This window comes from Rhinoderma darwinii (assembly GCF_050947455.1).
Source record: "Rhinoderma darwinii isolate aRhiDar2 chromosome 4 unlocalized genomic scaffold, aRhiDar2.hap1 SUPER_4_unloc_4, whole genome shotgun sequence".
Classification (NCBI taxonomy): Eukaryota; Metazoa; Chordata; class Amphibia; order Anura; family Rhinodermatidae; genus Rhinoderma; species Rhinoderma darwinii.
Window position 1 is genome coordinate 429,643 of NW_027461759.1, and position 24,536 is coordinate 454,178.

General features: G+C 39.6%; 2 protein-coding genes across 3 annotated transcripts; one reads left to right on the forward strand and one right to left on the reverse strand.

Annotated features, from left to right (window-relative positions):
• Positions 1–8,270: 8,270 nt before the first annotated feature.
• On the reverse strand, positions 8,271–13,230 carry LOC142684069 (uncharacterized). Of its 2 annotated transcripts, none has more exons than XR_012853980.1 (2): positions 13,167–13,230; positions 8,271–9,381 (listed from the first exon to the last, which is right to left on the reverse strand). XR_012853980.1 is itself a non-coding variant. In XM_075847455.1 (2 exons), coding segments are annotated over exons 1-2 (855 nt in total). In that variant the 5' UTR covers positions 12,641–13,223; the 3' UTR covers positions 8,271–9,380. The 2 variants fall into 2 exon arrangements, 1 of the variants encoding a protein (XP_075703570.1); XM_075847455.1 differs by having other exon boundaries at positions 11,787–13,223.
• A 4,105-nt stretch (positions 13,231–17,335) lies between these two features.
• Positions 17,336–22,987, forward strand: LOC142684079 (uncharacterized). The gene is made up of 2 exons (XM_075847467.1): positions 17,336–19,471; positions 21,877–22,987. Coding segments are annotated over exons 1-2 (855 nt in total). The 5' UTR covers positions 17,336–18,617; the 3' UTR covers positions 21,878–22,987.
• Positions 22,988–24,536: the final 1,549 nt, after the last annotated feature.

Sequence of the window (24,536 nt, forward strand, 5' to 3'; positions counted from 1 at the left end):
ATAGATGTCATGGACTTTGTCTCCTCTTGCACAGTCTGTGCAGCAAATAAAGTTGCTCACTCCAGACCTGCGGGCCTGCTCCAACCACTGCCTGTGCCCGTTGCCCCGTGGCAACATGTTGCTATGGACTTCGTCACGGATCTTCCCCCTTCTGCGAGTTGCAGTGTGATCTGGGTGGTGGTGGATCGATTTTCCAAGATGGCTCACTTCATCCCGTTGACCGCTCTGCCGTCTGCTACGCGGTTGGCTGATCTCTTCATACAGCACATCTTCCATCTGCATGGATTGCCCCTGCATATTGTCTCGGACAGAGGTATCCAGTTCACCTCGAAGTTTTGGAGAGCACTCTGCGGGCTCCTTGGTGTGAAATTGGACTTCTCTTCGGCTTATCATCCCCAGTCCAACGGGCAAGTCGAGAGAGTTAACCAGGTTATGGAGAACTACCTACGTCACTTTGTGTCCAGGCGCCATGATGATTGGGTGCAGTTGCTCCCGTGGGCAGAGTTTTCCTATAACAACCACACCAGTGAGTCGACCACATCCAGTCCATTTTTCGTCGTCTACGGCCAACATCCTCGTATACCTCTTCCTGTTTCTACAATGTCCCAGGTGCCTGCAGCCGACTCCACCTTCAGGGACTTTCTACAGATATGGCAACAGACCCGATCTTCTATCCTCTTGGTGGTGGACCACATGAAGAGAAAGGCAGATACAAGAAGACGGGTTCCTCCGCAGTTCCTTCCAGGGACTAAAGTCTGACTGTCCTCTAGGAATATCCGGCTGAAGGTGCCGTCATGCAAATTTGCCCCGAGGTTCCTTGGTCCCTTTGAAGTCCTGCTACAAATTAACCCGGTATCCTACAAGCTGCGGCTCCCCCCCACTCTCAGGATTCCTAACTCCTTTCACGTCTCCCTGCTAAAACCGGTGGTCCTGAACCGCTACTCCAGGACTCCTAGTACCACAGTGGTTCCTGCCGGTCCATCTGGGACTTTCGAGGTAAAGGAGATTCTGGCTACCAAGAAGGTGGGAGGAAGGACATTTTATTTGGTGGACTGGAGGGGGTTCGGCCCAGAAGAGAGGTCTTGGGAGCCAGAGGAGAACATCGATGCCCCTGTTCTTGTGAGGAAGTTTCTCTCTCGCTCTGGTCCCAAGAAGAGGGGGCGTAAGAGGGGGGATGCTGTACCGTCTATGGCCACGGCCCGTCGATCGGTCGTTAACCCCGACGGCCGTGGCCATGGACAGCTTACCTGACTGCAGCGTCGTCACCCAGTCAGGCGCCGGCACTCTCTTCCGGATTCCGAGTGTCTCCGGCGGGTGCACGGCCTTAAAGGGCCAGTGCGCGCGTTTTTGTAAAAAGCTGTAATCTGGCCCAGGCTATAAAAAGGGCTCTGCCCTCTTGCCCTTTGCCAGTTAGTTTTCCCGTTGTTCGTCTTGCTTATGGTCTCCCAGTGTCTTCCAGCCTCCCAGTGTACCTTGCTCCTGTATTCCGTATCCCGTATCCAGTTCCTGTGCCTACCAGCGTCAAGTGTCTTCTGCCACGCCAAGTGTCATCTGCCACGCCAAGTGTCTTCTGCCACGCCAAGTGTCTTCTGCCACGCCAAGTGTCATCTGCCACGCCAAGTGTCATCTGCCACGCCAAGTGTCTTCCGCTTCATCGGATACTGCCCGCCACGTCTGGCGCCACCTGCCGCATCTGCCTCCATCCGTGCTGTAGCCACAGCCACCGCCGGGACTATTTCAGGTACCCAAAGCATTACTGTCTGCCATTGACTTCCGCATAGACTGTGACCTGGTCAGCTGCCTCCCCGCTACGGCGGTGCGGCCTAGTGGGTCCACATACCCTGTGTCCGTGACAATTATATATGTAAGCTGGGCGGAGTACATCAGGGTATATGTAATCTGGGTGGAGTACATCAGAATATATGTAAACTGGGCGGAGTACATCAGGGCATATGTAAGCTGGGCGGAGTACATCAGAGTATATGTAAGCCGGGCGGAGTACATCAGGGCATATTTAAGCTGGGCGGAGTACATCAGGGTATATGTAAGCTGGGCGAAGTACATCATGGCATATGTAAGCTGGGCGGAGAACATCCGGGTATATGTAAGCTGGGCGAAGTACATCAGGGTATATGTAAGCTGGGCGGAGTACATCAGGGCATATGTAAGCTGGGCGGAGTACACCAGGGTATATGTAAGCTGGGCGGAGTACATCAGGGTATATGTAAGCTGTGCGGAGTACATCAGGGTATATGTAAGCTGGGCGGAGTACATCAGGGTATATGTAATATGCGCGGAGTACATCAGGATATATGTAAGCTGTGCGTAGTACATCAGGATATATGTAAACTGTGGAGTACATCAGGGCATATGTAAGCTGTGCGGAGTACATCAGGGTATATGTTAGCTGGGTGGAGTGCATCAGGATATATGTAAGCTGTGCGGAGTACATCAGGGTATATGTTAGCTGGGTGGAGTGCATCAGGATATATGTAAACTGGGCGGAGTACATCAGGGTATATGTAAGCTGTGCGGAGTACATCAGGGTATATGTAATATGCGCGGAGTACATCAGGATATATGTAAACTGTAGAGTACATCAGGATATATGTAATATGTGCGGGTACATCAGGCTATATGCAAGCTGTGCGGAGTACATCAGGGTATATGTAAGCTGTGCGGAGTACATCAGGGTATATGTAAGCTGGGCGGAGTACATCAGGGCATATGTAAGCTGTGCGGAGTACATCATTGTATATGTAAGCTGGGCGGAGTACATCATTGTATATGTAAGCTGGGCGGAGTACATCAGGGTAAATGTAAGCTGGGCGGAGTACATCAGGGTATATGTAAGCTGGGTGGAGTACATCAGGGCATATGTAAACTGGGCGGAGTACATCAGGGTATATGTAAGCTGGGCGGAGTACATCAGGATATATGTAAACTGGGCGGAGTACATCAGGGTATATGTAAGCTGTGCGGAGCACATCAGGGTATATGTAATATGCGCGGAGTACATCAGGATATATGTAAACTGTAGAGTACATCAGGATATATGTAATATGTGCGGGTACATCAGGCTATATGCAAGCTGTGAGGAGTACATCAGGGTATATGTAAGCTGTGCGGAGTACATCAGGGTATATGTAAGCTGGGCGGAGTACATCAGGGCATATGTAAGCTGTGCGGAGTACATCATTGTATATGTAAGCTGGGCGGAGTACATCATTGTATATGTAAGCTGGGCGGAGTACATCAGGGTAAATGTAAGCTGGGCGGAGTACATCAGGGTATATGTAAGCTGGGTGGAGTACATCAGGGCATATGTAAACTGGGCGGAGTACATCAGGGTATATGTAAGCTGGGCGGAGTACATCAGGGTATATGTAAGCTGGGCGGCGTACATCAGGGTATATGTTAGCTGGGCGGAGTACATCAGGGCATAATAGGATGATGTAATAATGGGGTGAATGAATAATCCATGGATTGGTGTGGTACGCTTTGAACCAATCCTTTATACACAGGCCGGGTTCATTGGGTATTATGCAAAATATCTGTGCTCCAGTATTGCCTAATCTTTGACTTCTTCACTAGCCCTATAAGCAGCACAAGGCCCTAAAGTTTCCTCATCTCCGATGCATCTACAGGGTCCACCTGTGGGGTCCAGCAAATGACGATGTGGGATATTTAGTGAAATTCTACTGGACCTAAAAAATTAGTCTGGGTCGTCATTTAGCATCATTGCGTTTTGAGAGCCATAACGTGTTATTTTTCTGAGCTCTGTGAGGGCGTGTTTTTTGTGGAACGAGCTGTAATTTTTATTGGTTCCATTTTGGGGTACATGCGATTTTTTTATCACTATGTATTCCATTTTTTGGGAGATGAGGAAACAACAAAACAGCAATTCTAGCACTTTTCTTTGTTTTTTTTTACAGTGTTCACCGTGCAGTATAAACAACATGTTAACTTTATTCTGTGGGGCGATACGATTACAGCGACACCAAATTTATATCGTTTTTTTACGTTTCACTACGTTCCCACAATAAAAATACTCTTTTCTAAAAAAATCATGTTTTAATGTCGCCATTTTCTGACAGCCATAACTTTTTTATTTTTTAGTTGATATCGCTGCGGGACGGCTTCTTTTATGCGTGACGAACTGTAGTTTCTATTGGCCCCAGCAGGCAGTAATAGTATACTTACCCTTCTCTTTAGCTCCGGCCGCAGCGGAGGTCCTGACTCCATCCAGAGTCGGGATGTTGCGCACAGCGATGCGACGTCATGACGTGAAGAGACGCCAGGATCTCCCCTGCGCTCGGAACGAGGAGGATAAGTATATTGTCAGTCACTATAGTAACAGGGGCACGTGTCGTTTATTTCATAGGCCCCAGGAGGTACTATAGTAACATTTTATAGATGTGGTGCGAGGGGCCGCGGCAAATTGTGGCAGCTGCGACCCCTATAGTTATGCCACTGTATGGAGAAATGACTATACAAGGGATAAGATTTATTTGCTAATAGTGGTGTCAGGGATCATTACTATGTATATTGTTTGAAAAATATTATCCTCACACATATGTATATACATTTCAGTTCTTTGTGTAATATACTGACATATATAACAAGTTCTTTGTTCATGTCGGACACACCTATGGAAGACACCGCCCCCTGGAATGCAAGAAGAGTGAGTCTGAGAAACTGGTGGGGGCTTGGGCACTCCCACATCTCTGGGGAGGAGGCATGTGTCTCTTTCTGTGTTTCTTTGTTCTGAATAAAAAGTTTTCAGTCTTCCTCCTGGCTGAGAGAGGGAAGCTGTGTACCAAACATATTTGGATGGTTTACTTCTTCCAGGCATGCCTTCAGCTTTCAATTTACAGAGGTGGTTATTCGGTGTGAAATACGGACTTGACATTTGGCGCCCGAACGTGGGGCCTCACTCGAGGAAATATCAAAATCCGGACAATCGACAATCACAGGGTGAAACAGAGGACTCAAAGTTGCCCACTGAAGGAATTTGATCACCTCCGCTACACGGTAAGCGAGTTAATTTTATGAATCTTCGACTTATCTCTGTTAGTGGACAGTCTTGTGGCGATCTGTAGAACCCTTTTGTTGATTTCCTGGATTATCTCAGGCGACAGAGGTGATATTTTCCGCTGTGAGGTCAAAAAAACCTGTGAGACCTTAGTCGCGCTCGACTAACCATCGTCTGGGTAATTAGGGACTAGATAGAAAATACGCGGACACAATATAGATGTGTGATAAGTAGTGGATAGTATTATAACCTGTCCTATACGCGGGCACACGGGGTGCAATGATGCACTGATAAGACGTGTGATAAGACGTGAGACAGGTGCACGCGTGGTGCAATGCAAAACACTGATAAGTCGTGTGATAAGGCATACGCGGGGTGTATAAACTGAAAAAAAAACAAAAAACACTGATAAGTCGTGTGATAAGGCATACGCGGGGTGTATGAAAAAAAAACAAAAAAAACAACCTGTTAAGTTGTGTGATAAGTCGTGGGTAATATATATATATATATATTAACCATGTCAGAGAGTTATAGACCGAAGATTGTTATATAAATTACGTGTATAATATAGACTGTTAGAATGGATGGTTTATGGTCCATATTCAAATCATCAGTATCACCCGATCCTATTCATGATTTGGTGAAGTGAATGGAAGTTAGGAATAAGAAAGGTATTGTATGTTATAGGTATTAGAAAACACAGGACCAGCCGACGCCCGGTAATGGTGTCCGTACCTCATGTTGAGTGTGTACTCATTGTGGGTGGGAACCCCCCCCCCCTCACAGCTGCGCACTGTGTTTCCAATGGGAGAGGCTGCCCCCACCACCCACCCCTGATGTGGCCACGCCCGGCCCAACCAAATCAGTATGAAATAATCCCTTGTTAATTTTGTCATTTTTAGTGTCTTTCCTATTTTTAGGTTCCATGCTAGACGCTGTTCACTGATGAAGCAACACGTCATCATAATATAGAGATGGTGGCCGACAGATTGGATACTGTTACAGATTATGTGGTTGATGTTTTGAATATAGATAATTCCTATACAATGGTGTGATGAATGATTGCAGATACGTATGTTGTTTTGCCGGCATTGAAAGTGTTAAGATTGTGAGACTAGACGCTGTTAGAAGCTGTGAGTGTATGACCCCCCCCCCCCCGCCTCCCCCCTGTAGTATGCTGTGTTTGGGAGGAGGAGGGGGGCTGACTGGCTGCAGTCTGCAGGGCTGATGAGACAAAGGATTTCAGTATGCACTGCTGAGAGAGATATATATATCAGTGATGTCTACAAACCTAAATTAATTTCTTCTCTTTGCGCATGCGCTGTTGTTTATAAAAGTTACGATATTTATGTGTTGTGATGTGATCAGATTTCATGTGTTTTGATGTAAATTCAGATGTATTAAGCTATAGATACTGTGAGACACGGGGGGGGGGGGGGTTTGAAAATGTATGTGCCCCTACCGTTCCCTATTTTTATATACAGTTTATTGGTTTGCAGTAATTAATGTTATCAGGTATAATATTTTCACATTATAATGATTTCACACATGAGTTATGTCATTGTAAAGATAAAATGTATTTTCGTCAGGAAAAAGTCATTTTTGTTTCAGGCTGTTGTACAATACAGGGGGTTCAACTAGTGTCCGACTTTGTTATGTTGAGATGTAGTTTTGAACTCTGCTACATTACTTTCGCAGAGTCCACAAAGGGGGGAATGGTGAAGGGACTGATCAGGTACAATTTTGGTTTGTTTTGAATTAATTAATTTGGTTTCAGGAGATCTAAAAATGTGTAAGAGACCCCAATGAGTAATCCAGATTAAATGTGTATGAGAGTAACCTAAATGTTGAGGTTTTTCTGTGTAGATGGTTCCAGATCTTTCCAGAACAGTAAATATGGCACTGGGTAAGCTGTGATGTAGTCTCCATCCAATATGAGGTATTGTGTAAAAGACCATCCCCCTCCAGCAAATTTACACAGGAGGCAGAGGTGACGTCACCCACACGAGTCTTTATGGATTTAGATGGGGGAGAAGGCAAAACAAAAATTGTCTGGACATTGTTAATTTGATGTAAAGTTTTTAGGAATTTCTTTTATTTTTTATTTGTCTTTGTATTAATCAAGTATTTGCAGAACCTGATAAAAGTGAGATTCTCAAAGTGTTCTGGATTATCAGATGAGTGTGGAGAAGTGTATAACATTTGGTTTTATTTTAGAGGATGAAGACGCCACCCCTTTGAGATGTTCTATCTATATGCGACATGGGTTTCTAATGTAAATTTGTAATAAAGAGATTTTATTATACAGTATGTACAAGACAGGATACGAGGCACCAGGTAAATTACCCAGAAACCACTCTCACCTTCTTGTTCATCTCAAGGAGCGGAGCTGGAGGTGCTCGCTGAGGCTTGTAACCTGGCAAAAGGTAAGACGGCCGACATTTACACTGACTCTAGGTACGCTTTTGGCATCGCCCACAATTATGGGCCCATTGGTAGTAGGAACTTTATTGGATCATCGGGTAAGCCAATTGAGAGAGCGAGAGAAGACAGACCTGACAACAAGGGTATGTGCAGCCAGGTGTCAGTAAATTGGCTTGTCCCTGGATACAATAATGCCACCACTAGGTTTGAAGCAGCCGGCATGATGTGCATACGGCATGACATAGGTAAAACAGCAAAGGTACCTGTGAAAAGTGCAGCCCGGCCAGATTACCAGTTCCAGCGACTGCAGAACATACAACTACCCGAGGTAGAAGTGTATGACAATGTGATCGTGTGTGTTGACCTGTTCTCAGGGGGGCCTGAAGCCCGGCCTGTATCTTCCCCACTGCAGATGTTGTGTGTAAGTGACGGGGGAACAATGTTATCCCAAGTATTGACCTGATGTTTGTACAATAAGATATCAGCTGTTCTCCAGATGTTATCCCAAAGTTAGTTTGTTTAATAACTGTATTTAAGAAGTGTTGTGGGAATATTAAATACTGAGGTTAAGTTTTATGTAAAGTTCTAGACCAGCCTTAGCATTGGACTATTAGAGTCATGCGTCAGATAAAAGGTACAGAAGCGGAATATTCCCATTCGAAAACATTTTTATTTGTTTCTTTTTATTTTTGTTGTGAAAGGGAAATTTTAGAGCAGAGAATTCTGTGCAGTGCATATATGTGTGTGTATGTATATATATATATATATATATATATATATATAGCAAAAGAAAATTTGCAGCACTCCAACATGAAAAAAATGGTGGTTTATTCAATCCAAAATAACAGCAACGTTTCAATCCTACAATAGGATCTTTATCAAGCCTAGTGACACATCTATTCAGCAAGTTTTTATATGTTTGAGACTCTTTTACATAATTAGTCTCATTATAAAACAATCAAATGCAAAGTGTATGAAAACAAACATCATAAATTGTGTACGGTATCATCATAAACATAGACATGATACAGAAAATACAGAAGTGTGTATGTGACATCGTGATTAACAATACATAATAACAAAAACATTAAAAACAACTGATTACATTATAATCATTTATGCAGCAGTGGTGTAAAATATATTGGTATATCGTCACTCACCAATCAGAACTTCAGACTCAACTACTCCATTCAAGTGTGTTGCAGCACTCTGCTGCATCCCTCGTGGTAATTGAAATTTGACACATCAGTGTAATCCCCCGAGGCGGAAGTAGTTCATCACTCCGCAGCAGAGAGCATAGGTCGCATCCATATGATGTAATGCGTGTCAATGCGTTCCACTGAGCCGCCCCGTGTATCATGGCATCATGAGTTGCTAAGCAACTGCTGTAACATTATTATAGATATCATTTGACCCAGCTATGTCAGTCAAAAAGTCATGAATGTAAAAAATACAGATATATTAGTAAATGCTCCCTATAGTAAGTGATGGAGATATTAGGAATATCTAAAAGTAGCTTAATGTCGGCTTTTAAAGACGATCCACACGTGGGTTCAAAGACCTCTGTATACAACCAAGTACTCAGAACGATCTTGTTCCCAGAGTTATGGGACCACATAGACACGTCTTCACGTGTCCAGGATGTCACATTATCCTCATACGTGTAACGGACCCATATTATCACACTAGTGATATGATATATCATAAGACAAAAAAAATGCATGAGAATCCCTCTCAATTTTAATATCTCTCTATCACTTTGAAACCTAATAGGAGACTAGAAACAATTCAAATAATAAATATATTTTATTGATGCAATAAGACTTGATGCATTGAACATAGCCCCGTCAAATATCACAGTACAACACCATTGAAAAATAATTAAAGAAGTTCCGAAGTTCTGTTGGGAGTGGTATTCCAATCTAAAAAAAATACAAAACATAATTGTTTTTAGTATTTATAAGACATTGACAGTAAATATGAGATATAGATATTGATATTAATGTGTCAACAATCATCTTACTGAAGAGAACATCAAGAGAACACAAAGGGGCGGAGCTCATAAGGCAATTCTATCTACAACAAATTCTACATTAAGACCACAAGGTTTTAAGGTGTTCAGTAAAAATATCCATCTTAATTCTTTTTTGTGTAAAACCAGATGGCGATCACCGCCAAACTGTAATGGAGGAACATGGTCCAGAATCATAAATGTTAGATCCCTTTCATTGTGACCATGTTCCGAAAAATGTTTAGCCACAGGTAAATCAAGTTTCTTTTTACGTATAGAGAAACGGTGATTGTTTAGACGAGTTTTAAAGGAACAGGTGGTTTCACCCACATATAGGAGGCCACAAGGACACCATAGCACATATATGACCCACTCTGAATCACAGGTGAAATTGTGTTTAATTTTAAACTGTTGTCCAGTCAACGGATGTCTAAAAAATTCCCCTTTGCACATCAAAGCACAATTGACACATCTGTAACATGGAATATTGCCAGGTTTTAGTGGTTTAAAAATAGGTTGTATCGTTTTCTTATGATCTGGCATTCTGGTTTTCACCAGTCTATCTCGAAGATTTTGTGGGCGTCTATAAGACATAAGTGGATTATTATTCAATACATCAATGTGTCCAAAACTATTGCTGATAATTGGCCAATGTCTATTCATAATTTTGGAAATGTCTCCACTCCTATCATTATAAGTAGAGATAAATGGAATACGTTTCCGTTTTCCATGCGTTGACGGTTTTTTAGACTGCAATAAACTGTCCCTCGCTACATTATCAATCTTTTTTCTATGTGTCCACAGCAATGTTTTGGGGTAACCTCTTTGTAAAAAGTTGCTAACCATAGTGTCTAAAGATATATCAAGATCCTCCTGTCTGTCGGTATTACGTTTGGCCCTAATCATTTGGCTATACGGCAAAGACCTTACCATATTTCTCGGATGGCAACTATCAAATCGTAGCAGAGTGTTCCTATCGGTCTCTTTCGTGTACATTTTAGTTCTGATTATATTGTTCACAATAGATACAGTAACATCCAAGAATTGGATATTATCCATAGAATGTTTCATCGTAAATTGAATCTCATCATCTATTGAATTAAGAAACCTGTGAAAATCCATTAATGTAGTAACAGTGTCAGTCCAAATGAGGAAGATGTCATCTATGTAACGCCACCACTTCAAAACATGTGAGAAGTGGTGGGATACATAGACCGACACCTCCTCAATGTTGTCCATGAAAATGTTGGCGTACGTGGGAGCCATGTTAGACCCCATGGCCGTTCCTTTCACCTGTATATAATAACTCTCTTTAAATATGAAATAGTTAGATGTCAAAATAAGTTCCACTAATGAAATAATAAACTCACAAGTAGCATTGTCATAGTCAGAAGTCAATAATTTACGTCGTACAGCATCAAGACCCTTGTTGTGATCAATCGAGGTATAAAGAGATGTGACATCAAAGGAGACCAAAATGGACCCCTCTGGTAGTTTTATAGATTTTAATTTTTGTAGAAAATCAGTGGTGTCTCTAATATAAGATTTGGAGTTAATAGCAAAATTTCTCAGCACTTTGTCCACAAAGATAGAGATGTTACTTGTTAATGAACCCCTGCCAGATACAATAGGGCGACCTGGTGGGTTCATTAAATCTTTGTGGATTTTTGGTAATATATATAAGCAAGGAGTGACAGGAAATTCAACAGTGAGAAATTTATGTAGCATTTGATCAATTACATCTTCATCTAGAGCTATTTTAATAAGTGAAGTAATTCTTTTTGAAATATCATGTCTAGGATCATTTTTTAGTACTCTATATACATTGGTATCTGCTAGTTGTCTATAGCATTCTCTCAAGTACATATCTGAATCCATAACCACGATTGCTCCACCCTTATCAGCAGGTTTTATAGTGAGATCATGGTTATGGATCAACTCATCTAATGCCACCATATCCAGAGTAGTCATATTAGGCTGTTTAAAGCTCAATTCACTCGTTTGAGACCTAAGTAAAGCAATATCTTTCTGTACTAGTTCTCTAAAGGTTTCTATCGCATGTGATGTTATAGGAGGTTGGAACACACTCTTATTAAATAACCCCAGTTTTTTAAGTGATAGTATCGGAAGGGTATCCTGTATTACTGGATTAACCGGTTGTGTTTCAAACCAAACCTTCAATTTAACAGCTCTAACAAAACTGTAAATATCCAACTCTAATTGAAACCAATCAATATGCTGATTAGGGCAAAATGACAACCCTTTTGATAATAATTGTAATTGTGTATGAGACAATTGATGTTGAGAGATATTTACCACTGTGGTTTGGGCAGAGTCCTCTTGGTGCTGTCCTGCACCGGTTTCTGCCCTTTCTGATGAGTAGATTTTTGAAAACGGGTTCTTCCTTCCTCTGCTTCTCCTACGACCTGCTCGTCTGGTTTTCTTCTTTTTGATTTGTCCAGTGGACTGGAATCTAAAAAATCTTCATTATTACTTGGAGGATATTTCTTAGTATGGAATTGATTACGGGAATCGCTTTTATTGAAAGCCGGTTCATTGCTTCTTTTGTTGTCACGTCTGAAGGCTCCATCAGCATAATTGAGAGAATTGTCCCATGTGTAAACACGTCCCATGGAATAATCTGTTTGATCACGGAACCATTTCTTCTTTTTGGTTTCTTCTATATCCATCCTCACTTTATTGAGCGTCATACGTAATTTCTCCATGTGTATATTAAAATCATCAGTTTGCACCAACGATTTAAGTGTGTTCTCCAAATCTTGTGCTTTCACCCTTAAAGATCTCAGATCTCTCTGCAAAAAATCCATATTAAGTAATATAGTTTCCAAGGCATATTTGCTAGCGAGTTGCTCATTTTTATTCCTGAACTCTTCGTGTTGCATATGCATCGTTGGTTTAAGTAAAATTCTCATCCCCCGTGGGATCATGTTGTTTCTATAGTATTGTCCCAATGTGAGTAGATGTAATTCAACATTAATCAGACGTCGTGACTCAAATTCCAGATTTCTCTTGATGTCAGTAATAGAAGGAACACTTAAAAATGACACATCACCCTCCGCTCCACTCAGGATTCTTTCAATGTCCTCTTCAGTAAAAACAGCAGCAGTATTGGATGAAACATTCCCAGCAGGTATATTGACCTGCTCCATGTTAAACGAGTAAATGATGGTTGAAAAAACGTGGTGCAAGCTAATGGAATCCAAATATAGCACACAAGAAGACAGCAGCACTCACATAGGAATAATCGACCAGGTGCCAGGCAAAAACGTCCCGATCCTCGGACGTATAATAATGTATAGCAAAAGAAAATTTGCAGCACTCCAACATGAAAAAAATGGTGGTTTATTCAATCCAAAATAACAGCAACGTTTCAATCCTACAATAGGATCTTTATCAAGCCTAGTGACACATCTATTCAGCAAGTTTTTATATGTTTGAGACTCTTTTACATAATTAGTCTCATTATAAAACAATCAAATGCAAAGTGTATGAAAACAAACATCATAAATTGTGTACGGTATCATCATAAACATAGACATGATACAGAAAATACAGAAGTGTGTATGTGACATCGTGATTAACAATACATAATAACAAAAACATTAAAAACAACTGATTACATTATAATCATTTATGCAGCAGTGGTGTAAAATATATTGGTATATCGTCACTCACCAATCAGAACTTCAGACTCAACTACTCCATTCAAGTGTGTTGCAGCACTCTGCTGCATCCCTCGTAGTAATTGAAATTTGACACATCAGTGTAATCCCCCGAGGCGGAAGTAGTTCATCACTCCGCAGCAGAGAGCATAGGTCGCATCCATATGATGTAATGCGTGTCAATGCGTTCCACTGAGCCGCCCCGTGTATCATGGCATCATGAGTTGCTAAGCAACTGCTGTAACATTATTATAGATATCATTTGACCCAGCTATGTCAGTCAAAAAGTCATGAATGTAAAAAATACAGATATATTAGTAAATGCTCCCTATAGTAAGTGATGGAGATATTAGGAATATCTAAAAGTAGCTTAATGTCGGCTTTTAAAGACGATCCACACGTGGGTTCAAAGACCTCTGTATACAACCAAGTACTCAGAACGATCTTGTTCCCAGAGTTATGGGACCACATAGACACGTCTTCACGTGTCCAGGATGTCACATTATCCTCATACGTGTAACGGACCCATATTATCACACTAGTGATATGATATATCATAAGACAAAAAAAATGCATGAGAATCCCTCTCAATTTTAATATCTCTCTATCACTTTGAAACCTAATAGGAGACTAGAAACAATTCAAATAATAAATATATTTTATTGATGCAATAAGACTTGGTGCATTGAACATAGCCCCGTCAAATATCACAGTACAACACCATTGAAAAATAATTAAAGAAGTTCCGAAGTTCTGTTGGGAGTGGTATTCCAATCTAAAAAAAATACAAAACATAATTGTTTTTAGTATTTATAAGACATTGACAGTAAATATGAGATATAGATATTGATATTAATGTGTCAACAATCATCTTACTGAAGAGAACATCAAGAGAACACAAAGGGGCGGAGCTCATAAGGCAATTCTATCTACAACAAATTCTACATTAAGACCACAAGGTTTTAAGGTGTTCAGTAAAAATATCCATCTTAATTCTTTTTTGTGTAAAACCAGATGGCGATCACCGCCAAACTGTAATGGAGGAACATGGTCCAGAATCATAAATGTTAGATCCCTTTCATTGTGACCATGTTCCGAAAAATGTTTAGCCACAGGTAAATCAAGTTTCTTTTTACGTATAGAGAAACGGTGATTGTTTAGACGAGTTTTAAAGGAACAGGTGGTTTCACCCACATATAGGAGGCCACAAGGACACCATAGCACATATATGACCCACTCTGAATCACAGGTGAAATTGTGTTTAATTTTAAACTGTTGTCCAGTCAACGGATGTCTAAAAAATTCCCCTTTGCACATCAAAGCACAATTGACACATCTGTAACATGGAATATTGCCAGGTTTTAGTGGTTTAAAAATAGGTTGTATCGTTTTCTTATGATCTGGCATTCTGGTTTTCACCAGTCTATCTCGAAGATTTTGTGGGCGTCTATAAGACATAAGTGGATTATTATTCAATACATCAATGTGTCCAAAACTATTGCTGATAATTGGCCAATGTCTATTCATAATTTTGGAAATGTCTCCACTCCTATCATTATAAGTAGAGATAAATGGAATACGTTTCCGTTTTCCATGCGTTGACGGTTTTTTAGACTGCAATAAACTGTCCCTCGCTACATTATCAATCTTTTTTCTATGTGTCCACAGCAATGTTTTGGGGTAACCTCTTTGTAAAAAGTTGCTAACCATAGTGTCTAAAGATATATCAAGATCCTCCTGTCTGTCGGTATTACGTTTGGCCCTAATCATTTGGCTATACGGCAAAGACCTTACCATATTTCTCGGATGGCAACTATCAAATCGTAGCAGAGTGTTCCTATCGGTCTCTTTCGTGTACATTTTAGTTCTGATTATATTGTTCACAATAGATACAGTAACATCCAAGAATTGGATATTATCCATAGAATGTTTCATCGTAAATTGAATCTCATCATCTATTGAATTAAGAAACCTGTGAAAATCCATTAATGTAGTAACAGTGTCAGTCCAAATGAGGAAGATGTCATCTATGTAACGCCACCACTTCAAAACATGTGAGAAGTGGTGGGATACATAGACCGACACCTCCTCAATGTTGTCCATGAAAACTCTGGATATGACTACTCTGGATATGGTGGCATTAGATGAGTTGATCCATAACCATGATCTCACTATAAAACCTGCTGATAAGGGTGGAGCAATCGTGGTTATGGATTCAGATATGTTCTTGAGAGAATGCTATAGACAACTAGCAGATACCAATGTATATAGAGTACTAAAAAATGATCCTAGACATGATATTTCAAAAAGAATTACTTCACTTATTAAAATAGCTCTAGATGAAGATGTAATTGATCAAATGCTACATAAATTTCTCACTGTTGAATTTCCTGTCACTCCTTGCTTATATATATTACCAAAAATCCACAAAGATTTAATGAACCCACCAGGTCGCCCTATTGTATCTGGCAGGGGTTCATTAACAAGTAACATCTCTATCTTTGTGGACAAAGTGCTGAGAAATTTTGCTATTAACTCCAAATCTTATATTAGAGACACCACTGATTTTCTACAAAAATTAAAATCTATAAAACTACCAGAGGGGTCCATTTTGGTCTCCTTTGATGTCACATCTCTTTATACCTCGATTGATCACAACAAGGGTCTTGATGCTGTACGACGTAAATTATTGACTTCTGACTATGACAATGCTACTTGTGAGTTTATTATTTCATTAGTGGAACTTATTTTGACATCTAACTATTTCATATTTAAAGAGAGTTATTATATACAGGTGAAAGGAACGGCCATGGGGTCTAACATGGCTCCCACGTACGCCAACATTTTCATGGACAACATTGAGGAGGTGTCGGTCTATGTATCCCACCACTTCTCACATGTTTTGAAGTGGTGGCGTTACATAGATGACATCTTCCTCATTTGGACTGACACTGTTACTACATTAATGGATTTTCACAGGTTTCTTAATTCAATAGATGATGAGATTCAATTTACGATGAAACATTCTATGGATAATATCCAATTCTTGGATGTTACTGTATCTATTGTGAACAATATAATCAGAACTAAAATGTACACGAAAGAGACCGATAGGAACACTCTGCTACGATTTGATAGTTGCCATCCGAGAAATATGGTAAGGTCTTTGCCGTATAGCCAAATGATTAGGGCCAAACGTAATACCGACAGACAGGAGGATCTTGATATATCTTTAGACACTATGGTTAGCAACTTTTTACAAAGAGGTTACCCCAAAACATTGCTGTGGACACATAGAAAAAAGATTGATAATGTAGCGAGGGACAGTTTATTGCAGTCTAAAAAACCGTCAACGCATGGAAAACGGAAACGTATTCCATTTATCTCTACTTATAATGATAGGAGTGGAGACATTTCCAAAATTATGAATAGACATTGGCCAATTATCAGCAATAGTTTTGGACACATTGATGTATTGAATAATAATCCACTTATGTCTTATAGACGCCCACAAAATCTTCGAGATAGACTGGTGAAAACCAGAATGCCAGATCATAAGAAAACGATACAACCTATTTTTAAACCACTAAAACCTGGCAATATTCCATGTTACAGATGTGTCAATTGTGCTTTGATGTGCAAAGGGGAATTTTTTAGACATCCGTTGACTGGACAACAGTTTAAAATTAAACACAATTTCACCTGTGATTCAGAGTGGGTCATATATGTGCTATGGTGTCCTTGTGGCCTCCTATATGTGGGTGAAACCACCTGTTCCTTTAAAACTCGTCTAAACAATCACCGTTTCTCTATACGTAAAAAGAAACTTGATTTACCTGTGGCTAAACATTTTTCGGAACATGGTCACAATAAAAGGGATCTAACATTTATGATTCTGGACCATGTTCCTCCATTACAGTTTGGCGGTGATCGCCATCTGGTTTTACACAAAAAAGAATTAAGATGGATATTTTTACTGAACACCTTAAAACCTTGTGGTCTTAATGTAGAATTTGTTGTAGATAGAATTGCCTTATGAGCTCCGCCCCTTTGTGTTCTCTTGATGTTCTCTTCAGTAAGATGATTGTTGACACATTAATATCAATATCTATATCTCATATTTACTGTCAATGTCTTATAAATACTAAAAACAATTATGTTTTGTATTTTTTTTAGATTGGAATACCACTCCCAACAGAACTTCGGAACTTCTTTAATTATTTTTCAATGGTGTTGTACTGTGATATTTGACGGGGCTATGTTCAATGCATCAAGTCTTATTGCATCAATAAAATATATTTATTATTTGAATTGTTTCTAGTCTCCTATTAGGTTTCAAAGTGATAGAGAGATATTAAAATTGAGAGGGATTCTCATGCATTTTTTTTGTCTTATGATATATCATATCACTAGTGTGATAATATGGGTCCGTTACACGTATGAGGATAATGTGACATCCTGGACACGTGAAGACGTGTCTATGTGGTCCCATAACTCTGGGAACAAGATCGTTCTGAGTACTTGGTTGTATACAGAGGTCTTTGAACCCACGTGTGGATCGTCTTTAAAAGCCGACATTAAGCTACTTTTAGATATTCCTAATATCTCCATCACTTACTATAGGGAGCATTTACTAATATATCTGTATTTTTTACATTCATGACTTTTTGACTGACATAGCTGGGTCAAATGATATCTATAATAATGTTACAGCAGTTGCTTAGCAACTCATGATGCCATGATACACGGGGCGGCTCAGTGGAACGCATTGACACGCATTACATCATATGGATGCGACCTATGCTCTCTGCTGCGGAGTGATGAACTACTTCCGCCTCGGGGGATTACACTGATGTGTCAAATTTCAATTACCACGAGGGATGCAGCAGAGTGCTGCAACACACTTGAATGGAGTAGTTGAGTCTGAAGTTCTGATTGGTGAGTGACGATATACCAATATATTTTACACCACTGCTGCATAAATGATTATAATGTAATCAGTTGTTTTTAATGTTTTTGTTATTATGTATTGTTAATCACGATGTCACATACACACTTCTGTATTTTCTGTATCATGTCTATGTTTATGATGATACCGTACACAATTTATGATGTTTGTTTTCATACACTTTGCATTTGATTGTTTTATAATGAGACTAATTATGTAAAAGAGTCTCAAACATATAAAAACTTGCTGAATAGATGTGTCACTAGGCTTGATAAAGATCCTATTGTAGGATTGAAACGTTGCTGTTATTTTGGATTGAATAAACCACCATTTTTTTCATGTTGGAGTGCTGCAAATTTTCTTTTGCTATACATTATTATACGTCCGAGGATCGGGACGTTTTTGCCTGGCACCTGGTCGATTATTCCTATGTGAGTGCTGCTGTCTTCTTGTGTGCTATATTTGGATTCCATTAGCTTGCACCACGTTTTTTCAACCATCATTTACTCGTTTAACATGGAGCAGGTCAATATACCTGCTGGGAATGTTTCATCCAATACTGCTGCTGTTTTTACTGAAGAGGACATTGAAAGAATCCTGAGTGGAGCGGAGGGTGATGTGTCATTTTTAAGTGTTCCTTCTATTACTGACATCAAGAGAAATCTGGAATTTGAGTCACGACGTCTGATTAATGTTGAATTACATCTACTCACATTGGGACAATACTATAGAAACAACATGATCCCACGGGGGATGAGAATTTTACTTAAACCAACGATGCATATGCAACACGAAGAGTTCAGGAATAAAAATGAGCAACTCGCTAGCAAATATGCCTTGGAAACTATATTACTTAATATGGATTTTTTGCAGAGAGATCTGAGATCTTTAAGGGTGAAAGCACAAGATTTGGAGAACACACTTAAATCGTTGGTGCAAACTGATGATTTTAATATACACATGGAGAAATTACGTATGACGCTCAATAAAGTGAGGATGGATATAGAAGAAACCAAAAAGAAGAAATGGTTCCGTGATCAAACAGATTATTCCATGGGACGTGTTTACACATGGGACAATTCTCTCAATTATGCTGATGGAGCCTTCAGACGTGACAACAAAAGAAGCAATGAACCGGCTTTCAATAAAAGCGATTCCCGTAATCAATTCCATACTAAGAAATATCCTCCAAGTAATAATGAAGATTTTTTAGATTCCAGTCCACTGGACAAATCAAAAAGAAGAAAACCAGACGAGCAGGTCGTAGGAGAAGCAGAGGAAGGAAGAACCCGTTTTCAAAAATCTACTCATCAGAAAGGGCAGAAACCGGTGCAGGACAGCACCAAGAGGACTCTGCCCAAACCACAGTGGTAAATATCTCTCAACATCAATTGTCTCATACACAATTACAATTATTATCAAAAGGGTTGTCATTTTGCCCTAATCAGCATATTGATTGGTTTCAATTAGAGTTGGATATTTACAGTTTTGTTAGAGCTGTTAAATTGAAGGTTTGGTTTGAAACACAACCGGTTAATCCAGTAATACAGGATACCCTTCCGATACTATCACTTAAAAAACTGGGGTTATTTAATAAGAGTGTGTTCCAACCTCCTATAACATCACATGCGATAGAAACCTTTAGAGAACTAGTACAGAAAGATATTGCTTTACTTAGGTCTCAAACGAGTGAATTGAGCTTTAAACAGCCTAATATGACTACTCTGGATATGGTGGCATTAGATGAGTTGATCCATAACCATGATCTCACTATAAAACCTGCTGATAAGGGTGGAGCAATCGTGGTTATGGATTCAGATATGTACTTGAGAGAATGCTATAGACAACTAGCAGATACCAATGTATATAGAGTACTAAAAAATTATCCTAGACATGATATTTCAAAAAGAATTACTTCACTTATTAAAATAGCTCTAGATGAAGATGTAATTGATCAAATGCTACATAAATTTCTCACTGTTGAATTTCCTGTCACTCCTTGCTTATATATATTACCAAAAATCCACAAAGATTTAATGAACCCACCAGGTCGCCCTATTGTATCTGGCAGGGGTTCATTAACAAGTAACATCTCTATCTTTGTGGACAAAGTGCTGAGAAATTTTGCTATTAACTCCAAATCTTATATTAGAGACACCACTGATTTTCTACAAAAATTAAAATCTATAAAACTACCAGAGGGGTCCATTTTGGTCTCCTTTGATGTCACATCTCTTTATACCTCGATTGATCACAACAAGGGTCTTGATGCTGTACGACGTAAATTATTGACTTCTGACTATGACAATGCTACTTGTGAGTTTATTATTTCATTAGTGGAACTTATTTTGACATCTAACTATTTCATATTTAAAGAGAGTTATTATATACAGGTGAAAGGAACGGCCATGGGGTCTAACATGGCTCCCACGTACGCCAACATTTTCATGGACAACATTGAGGAGGTGTCGGTCTATGTATCCCACCACTTCTCACATGTTTTGAAGTGGTGGCGTTACATAGATGACATCTTCCTCATTTGGACTGACACTGTTACTACATTAATGGATTTTCACAGGTTTCTTAATTCAATAGATGATGAGATTCAATTTACGATGAAACATTCTATGGATAATATCCAATTCTTGGATGTTACTGTATCTATTGTGAACAATATAATCAGAACTAAAATGTACACGAAAGAGACCGATAGGAACACTCTGCTACGATTTGATAGTTGCCATCCGAGAAATATGGTAAGGTCTTTGCCGTATAGCCAAATGATTAGGGCCAAACGTAATACCGACAGACAGGAGGATCTTGATATATCTTTAGACACTATGGTTAGCAACTTTTTACAAAGAGGTTACCCCAAAACATTGCTGTGGACACATAGAAAAAAGATTGATAATGTAGCGAGGGACAGTTTATTGCAGTCTAAAAAACCGTCAACGCATGGAAAACGGAAACGTATTCCATTTATCTCTACTTATAATGATAGGAGTGGAGACATTTCCAAAATTATGAATAGACATTGGCCAATTATCAGCAATAGTTTTGGACACATTGATGTATTGAATAATAATCCACTTATGTCTTATAGACGCCCACAAAATCTTCGAGATAGACTGGTGAAAACCAGAATGCCAGATCATAAGAAAACGATACAACCTATTTTTAAACCACTAAAACCTGGCAATATTCCATGTTACAGATGTGTCAATTGTGCTTTGATGTGCAAAGGGGAATTTTTTAGACATCCGTTGACTGGACAACAGTTTAAAATTAAACACAATTTCACCTGTGATTCAGAGTGGGTCATATATGTGCTATGGTGTCCTTGTGGCCTCCTATATGTGGGTGAAACCACCTGTTCCTTTAAAACTCGTCTAAACAATCACCGTTTCTCTATACGTAAAAAGAAACTTGATTTACCTGTGGCTAAACATTTTTCGGAACATGGTCACAATGAAAGGGATCTAACATTTATGATTCTGGACCATGTTCCTCCATTACAGTTTGGCGGTGATCGCCATCTGGTTTTACACAAAAAAGAATTAAGATGGATATTTTTACTGAACACCTTAAAACCTTGTGGTCTTAATGTAGAATTTGTTGTAGATAGAATTGCCTTATGAGCTCCGCCCCTTTGTGTTCTCTTGATGTTCTCTTCAGTAAGATGATTGTTGACACATTAATATCAATATCTATATCTCATATTTACTGTCAATGTCTTATAAATACTAAAAACAATTATGTTTTGTATTTTTTTTAGATTGGAATACCACTCCCAACAGAACTTCGGAACTTCTTTAATTATTTTTCAATGGTGTTGTACTGTGATATTTGACGGGGCTATGTTCAATGCATCAAGTCTTATTGCATCAATAAAATATATTTATTATTTGAATTGTTTCTAGTCTCCTATTAGGTTTCAAAGTGATAGAGAGATATTAAAATTGAGAGGGATTCTCATGCATTTTTTTTGTCTTATGATATATCATATCACTAGTGTGATAATATGGGTCCGTTACACGTATGAGGATAATGTGACATCCTGGACACGTGAAGACGTGTCTATGTGGTCCCATAACTCTGGGAACAAGATCGTTCTGAGTACTTGGTTGTATACAGAGGTCTTTGAACCCACGTGTGGATCGTCTTTAAAAGCCGACATTAAGCTACTTTTAGATATTCCTAATATCTCCATCACTTACTATAGGGAGCATTTACTAATATATCTGTATTTTTTACATTCATGACTTTTTGACTGACATAGCTGGGTCAAATGATATCTATAATAATGTTACAGCAGTTGCTTAGCAACTCATGATGCCATGATACACGGGGCGGCTCAGTGGAACGCATTGACACGCATTACATCATATGGATGCGACCTATGCTCTCTGCTGCGGAGTGATGAACTACTTCCGCCTCGGGGGATTACACTGATGTGTCAAATTTCAATTACCACGAGGGATGCAGCAGAGTGCTGCAACACACTTGAATGGAGTAGTTGAGTCTGAAGTTCTGATTGGTGAGTGACGATATACCAATATATTTTACACCACTGCTGCATAAATGATTATAATGTAATCAGTTGTTTTTAATGTTTTTGTTATTATGTATTGTTAATCACGATGTCACATACACACTTCTGTATTTTCTGTATCATGTCTATGTTTATGATGATACCGTACACAATTTATGATGTTTGTTTTCATACACTTTGCATTTGATTGTTTTATAATGAGACTAATTATGTAAAAGAGTCTCAAACATATAAAAACTTGCTGAATAGATGTGTCACTAGGCTTGATAAAGATCCTATTGTAGGATTGAAACGTTGCTGTTATTTTGGATTGAATAAACCACCATTTTTTTCATGTTGGAGTGCTGCAAATTTTCTTTTGCTATACATTATTATACGTCCGAGGATCGGGACGTTTTTGCCTGGCACCTGGTCGATTATTCCTATGTGAGTGCTGCTGTCTTCTTGTGTGCTATATATATATATATATATATAAAGGAAAGAGAAATCAGTTTGTAGGTATCAGTTTTAGTTACTGACCAGTGTGAACGTTTAACATAAATCTGTCATTGTTTATGTTTTTCTTCAAGTTAATTATCTGATTAAGATCTATTACTGATTAGGCTATGAAAAGCTTGTTCTCCACACGAAGAGTCCAACTGGGAGTGAAAGGCGTGAGAACCAGATTCTAACAGAATGTGGACGGATAAGGGAATGTGAACCGGTAACACCCAAGGCACTCTTGATGGCTTTTGCATTGATGGTGTATGACCTCACATATGCCCTAAGACTGCAAGGATCGATTTGGTAAGATCTAATTGGTATGTCCCAGGTTTTACAGCTGTTGCTGCTAAATTCTGTTAGAGCTGTTTGATTTGCCTACAGAACAGTCCTGGCAGACCGGTGCCAACCTTATCATACCCGCCTCCCACAAAGAGAACCGACCTTGAGAGGCCTTCCCAGGTAGAACGAACCAGATTAGAGTAAGAAAAAATTGGTTTGAGACACTTGTCAAATAAACATGTGGAATCTGTGTATGTTTCTGTGAGGTGGAGATGTTCTAGGCAATCAGCTGAGATCAAGGTACAAATCCTGCTGAAAGAGTATCACCAAGTGCAAATGAAGTACCCAATAATTACACATCTTCTAGGTGCCATGTCCATTGTAACAGAGAAGTTTTTTTTTTTTCCTTATATAAAGGTGTTTGATGTCGTTTAAGGGCCTGACATTATTGTATGTACTTAGAACAACGTTTATAGTGTATGCGGATGATGTTATCACCAGATTAGTATTTATTTTAACAATTGACAAGAGTTGGGGGTCCCCAGCAAGTGCCAGTAAATATGAACTAAGAGACTTTTAATATGATGAACTCCATCACTGAGATGCGGCAGGCGCAGCCTGAGCCACTACAACGCGTTTATCATGAACAGACGGCAGTGTCACAATTCTAAGCGGCCGCCTAGACAAGTAACTTGCCAGAGAAAGAGTACAGATGCGGAGGGTTCGTGATAGTCACAATACAACTCCACTAATCCGCCTACGTGGGATCTCACCCCAGGCTCATAGCATGAGGTGCTATGTACAGCCTGATGACGTAAACTAAAGGAGACGGTGTCGGACAGATGAGAAGGACCAAACCAAGTCCTGATGACATCAGCAAAGATCAAAGTAAAGACCAAAGACCTGAGTGAATCCGTCAGCAGGATCAAGTATTTTGATAAGTAAAAGTGACTAGGAGGGGGTAATAATAACTCCCCCACTGGACACCAATGTAGTCTGACTCCACAATTGTGTGGGTTACCCTGAGGGTGACAGTCAGTGAATAGCAGAAGACAGGAGAAGAAGAAGACGATGGTGTACAGGACTGGCAATGAACTGATGGGACCCGAAACCTGAGGGTG